A 1,827-nucleotide genomic window follows, 5' to 3' on the forward strand; every position below is an offset into this window, starting at 1 on the left:
TAGAGACATTGTCAGATATGGCCCAGTCGCGCCCTCAATGGCGCTCGTGCATCCAAGCTATTGCCTTCAATGCATAGCTCCTTTTCCAACCCCCTCACCACTTGACAGCCCACTGACAATGCTGGATTTATGCACCAATTTATCAGCTCCCGCCTGCAACGCGCAGCTACCTACCCCTCCCCCTCAAACCATCGGTGAACGAAACTGCGGCAGCTACAACCACAGTACGACGAGTACGCGGGTATTACAAGGCTAGGGGAAGGAAGTCGAGATGCAGAGGTCGGACTAGAACCACGGACCTTCCGGTTAGTAAATTCGCTGAGGCATCTGGAAGCACTTGAAGTTATTAATTTGAACACTGGCGTTGTACTGTCGACTATGATGCTCCCAAACAAACATACGGTTGTCAATGTGTGATGAACTGCACTTTGCCTGTGTTCGTGCCATCACCTAATATGCTAGCCAAATCTGTCATCGCAGTTAGTCCTAGGGCTCTTCGAAGTTGTGTGTAGAATGCCGGTTTGTCTCAAATTACCAGCCAATCGAATCTCACCACAACTGTGAGTACATAACAGCAGGGGTTGTTTTTGCATGTAAATGTATGTATCGCTGTCTGAGGTGCCAAAAAAAAACAGGGAGAAGTATCTAATCGTCAAACTTGACTGAAATACACAGGGTTGAACCCCTGAGGATGATAGGAAAGTGGGGACCAAACACAGCGTCCGGCAGGAGACCGTTCGAAATAAGCGGACATCGCATCAACCGAATAGGTATCTCGCGAAGAGCTGCAGAGGACGTCTCGATTGGCGCCCCATCAAGAAGATTCTATCTTGACCTTGTGCATCGATGCAGCAGTACATCTATAATAGGTTTTCCCAGTCCCCATTAAAGGCTATCTCAAGCTAACATGCCTTTTGATGTGCCATAGTGCGAGGAACACAAAACCATCTCAAGCTAACATGCCTTTTGATGTGCCAAAGTGCGAGGACTAGCATAAGAGTTTCAAACCACACTTTGCGCAGTGGACACGTAAAAGGCACTTACTTGATATTATTTGAGCGGATTTGACAAAATATCCACTGTACAGACCCCGAAATCCCTCTTCTCGAAGAATGCAGGATGTAGCGTGTGCCAATCCGGTATACAGGTGGGCTCCTTCCTGTAATTGCAGTCGAATGCGTAGCAGGACAAGCGGGTAGAGCATCGAGTGGACGGTGAAAGACCCCAGGCCTGAGAGAGGGTAGAACTTTCGCTTATCCAGCATGGAAAGTTCGATAACCTCAAACTCGTCATCCTTGGTTGTCATGACTTCAGAGAAGTGATCGACTGGAGCAACAATACCATCATATTGCACAAGGAAAGGAAGGTTGGACCTATCTGCGTTTCTTGTAAACTAAGAGGTACACAAGGCCATCGGGACTGGATAAACTGTGAAATCAGAAAGAGCTAATCTGATGCGAATATCTAACGATTCCGTGCCAAGTAATCAGGCCTTCTTGTGAAGGAGAGATGAGCTGCAATGAAAATTCGGTGACAACGGATCAATATCGTACCAGACAGGTTTCAGAATGCTAAATAGAAACAGGACTGTTGATCAACCGTCTTGGTGACGAAGCTCCAAAACATAAGTGCACATGTACAAAACGTAAGCAAAGGGGGAACACTGGGTATTGTATTTTAATACTCAAAAAGTGCCTTTTTTTACAGAGAAAGGCAGGCTGAGAGCCGCGCTGAGGACAATGCTTAAAAGCATGGAGCATTCAACGAAACATGAAAAAATTAGATCGATGAATAGAAACAGAGCGGGGGTAAAGAAGTGTGGAAAAG

The 1,827-nt window shown here is 46.5% G+C and overlaps 1 protein-coding gene across 1 annotated transcript in view; it reads right to left on the reverse strand.

The window, feature by feature from the left end:
- The window catches only part of T265_03463 (hypothetical protein), a gene marked incomplete at both ends in the record, with an annotated part of 26,380 nt that extends 24,821 nt beyond the window's left edge, over window positions 1–1,559 (reverse strand). Inside the window, one exon of the mRNA XM_009167963.1 lies at window positions 1,045–1,559. Coding sequence (XP_009166227.1) covers window positions 1,045–1,306 — 262 coding nt within the window. The remainder of the gene's footprint in view (window positions 1–1,044) is intronic.
- Between the last annotated feature and the right edge of the window lie 268 nt (window positions 1,560–1,827).

Source organism: Opisthorchis viverrini, assembly GCF_000715545.1.
Source record: "Opisthorchis viverrini unplaced genomic scaffold opera_v5_50, whole genome shotgun sequence".
Lineage (NCBI taxonomy): Eukaryota > Metazoa > Platyhelminthes > Trematoda > Opisthorchiida > Opisthorchiidae > Opisthorchis > Opisthorchis viverrini.